Source organism: Egretta garzetta, unplaced genomic scaffold, assembly GCF_000687185.1.
Source record: "Egretta garzetta isolate BGI_Z169 unplaced genomic scaffold, ASM68718v1 scaffold417, whole genome shotgun sequence".
Taxonomy (NCBI): Eukaryota; Metazoa; Chordata; class Aves; order Pelecaniformes; family Ardeidae; genus Egretta; species Egretta garzetta.
The window spans coordinates 177,365-179,964 of record NW_009260227.1 but is presented as its reverse complement, the minus strand read 5'-3'; the positions used below and the strand labels follow the sequence as shown (position 1 = coordinate 179,964).

At 44.2% G+C, this 2,600-nt stretch overlaps 1 protein-coding gene across 1 annotated transcript in view; it reads right to left on the bottom strand.

The window, feature by feature from the left end:
- The window catches only part of ADAMTS13 (ADAM metallopeptidase with thrombospondin type 1 motif 13), a 21,117-nt gene extending 18,523 nt beyond the window's left edge, over positions 1 to 2,594 (bottom strand). Inside the window, 5 exon segments of the mRNA XM_035897662.1 lie at positions 95 to 100; positions 378 to 519; positions 719 to 1,002; positions 1,849 to 1,915; positions 2,224 to 2,594. Coding sequence (XP_035753555.1) covers positions 95 to 100; positions 378 to 519; positions 719 to 1,002; positions 1,849 to 1,915; positions 2,224 to 2,298 — 574 coding nt within the window. The 5' untranslated portion in view covers positions 2,299 to 2,594.
- Between the last annotated feature and the right edge of the window lie 6 nt (positions 2,595 to 2,600).

The following is a 2,600-nucleotide window of genomic DNA, read 5'->3' as shown; positions in this document are numbered from 1 at the left end:
TGCTGAACAGCACAAAGGGACACAGGGAGTTTGAAATGAAAGGAGACATAAAAGGTCCTACAGATCCACTCCCTTTTCCTGAAAGACTAGAATAATCCAGCTGGAAGACCACTCCTCTAGTTGCTTGCTCAGGTTTCCCACTTCTGTTAGTTTCTTTCACTTGCCAGCATCCTTAATAACACACTTACGCTAACAAAATAACAAATACCTAAATGAAAATACACTAATTACACCGCAGTGAGGTAAGAAATGTCTATCAATTATACCCATATACTTGCAGATACAGATTTTTCCTCTGAACTCAAGCAAGCAACCTCACTACCAGGAGACAGCTTTTCCAAGCAGAACTAGCAGGACTTCCTCTCCATGTACGTTACCTCTTGCTGTATTTTCTCCTCTTGCGGCACTTCTGAAGAGGATGTGGGGTCTGGAGAAGCCGAGGTCCTTCAGCAGGGCCATATCTTTGCTTCTGACAGGCCTGATATGAATCTTTTCCTCATCTGCAGTGACAACTCCTTGCTAAAGGAGATGAAATTCCATCTCTGAGTTATTCCAAAGACATTTGCTATCAGTGCAGAACTGTGTGCCATATCCTTCCTGTTTCTCCTTTGTAATGCTCCGATTCATTAAATGGATGGTTCACACATGTTTGGTGCATCAAGCTGCAAACCTACAAAGGCTGTAAATGCTTTTAAGAATAATTTCAGTGCATACTCACCAGCTGCCCTTCACAGTAAGTGACTCTACACTTAGCCCCGGGAGGTTGCAGTGGATTTCCACCTGCAAAGCAGTTGCCTGAGAATCGCTTCAGTAAGCTAAAGGAAGAGTTCACCACTTGATTGCTCACAAAGGAAGAGGAAAGGAGGGCATGGTCCTCTAGAAACTCAAAGGCATAGAGTTCTCCCCAGGCCTCGATGGAGCAATGTTGAATACGACAGGATGTCAGCCCCATCTGTTCTTCTTTACAAGGGCAAGTTGGCTCAGCAACAACAAACTCAGGTACTGAAAGAAATGAAACAAGACAAACAAGGGGAACAGTTATGAGAAACGATGATACACAGAAAACAAATGTAATGATCTAACTCCCTAGGAAAAAATACTCTTCAAATCACAACTGTGGCCTTTTGGGGTCATCATGTCAACAGTCAAAAAACTACGTTTTCATGTATTCCGAAGTGAGGATAATCTGATTGGGAACAGGCAACAGCTCTGAAATTGGCTCCTGATTTATCAGCACTTCTGCTCTCTCAATAAGAGGAACAGTTCATTTAACAATGGCTGAGATAGTTTTGCTTCCTCAGATGTTAAGTATTACTGTGTGAGAATTATCATAATCCAGACAGAGACACTGGGATGAGCACTAGGTGAACTCTCAAGTAGACAACATCCTTGCTTTAAGGATTTGGGAATTTAAAACATACCTTTATTCTGAAAACACACTTTATTCATCATACCACCAGTCCAGACTCAGAATACTGGTCTCTCCACGTGTTTATTTAAAAAAAAAAATTATCAAATGCATTTAAAGTGATTCTTAGTCTAAAGCTTCCCACTCAGGAGACCTGGATCTGCTAATCTCATAGAAAAATACCAATACAGAGTGAGGACCGTGGGAGAAATGTGCAAAAAGATTTATCATATCTCCTTCAGCAGACTTTAAATACTGACCCAGTTCTTCAACCGCTTTCACACTGAAACATGGATTGCCTCACTGAGTAATGCGACTCAGAAATGCTAAATTCTTGTCAGATCAGGGTTCGTCAGTAAGTGTTCTTAGCATTATCAAATGTACAGGATTAGAAATAAACTGACAGACGTGTTCCAAAATCAAGAAGGAGCCCTGCATACCGTCAGACACTGAGCTGGCTCCAAAATAAGAGAAAACATCTTCTGCATCCAAAGCACCGAGAAATTTCTGCAAGAAGAAGAATAGCTTTACATTTTTTTAAGAAAAACAAATGGATACAAGACTATCGCTTAACTAAACCTAACCTGGAAGGAACGCCAGCGAACAACTCAACAAGTACCGATGCCAAGTTCTCATGGCTTACTTTTGCACTAAGCACGGGCTGCACAACAGCCACCCAGAGGAAACAGCTTTATCTTCTTGATTAGTGAGGTTTGATGGATTTTGGCTTAGAACACGTTGTGTTGTCTCTTCTTTTTTTTCCTAGAAATAAAAAAGGCTTCCTGGAAACTGCATTTTCTGGAGGTCAAACTCACCTCTTGGAAAGCCGACGGCCAGCAGAACCCCAAGGGGAGCATCACGAGCGCCCGGATCGTCAAGCTGACAATCATGCTGGAGGAGTTGCAACCAGCACGGCGGAGTCAACGCCAGCCCAGGGGTGATTAAGGCGATGTTTGGCCCAAGGCATCACGTGGAGCGGAAGGGAAGAGTGCAGGGTTCAAACAAACAGGGGAGCTGATCCTCTGCAGAGAGGGGCAGGCGGGGGGAACGGCCTGCAGCCCGAGGCTTTACAGGAACAGCTGGAGGGAGGGAGGTTTTGCGCAGTGTTTGCATCTTTACTGCAGCCAAAGAGCGCGGCAACAGAGCTGTGAGCCAGTCTGAGCAGCCAAACACACGAGGGGCGACCCGCGGG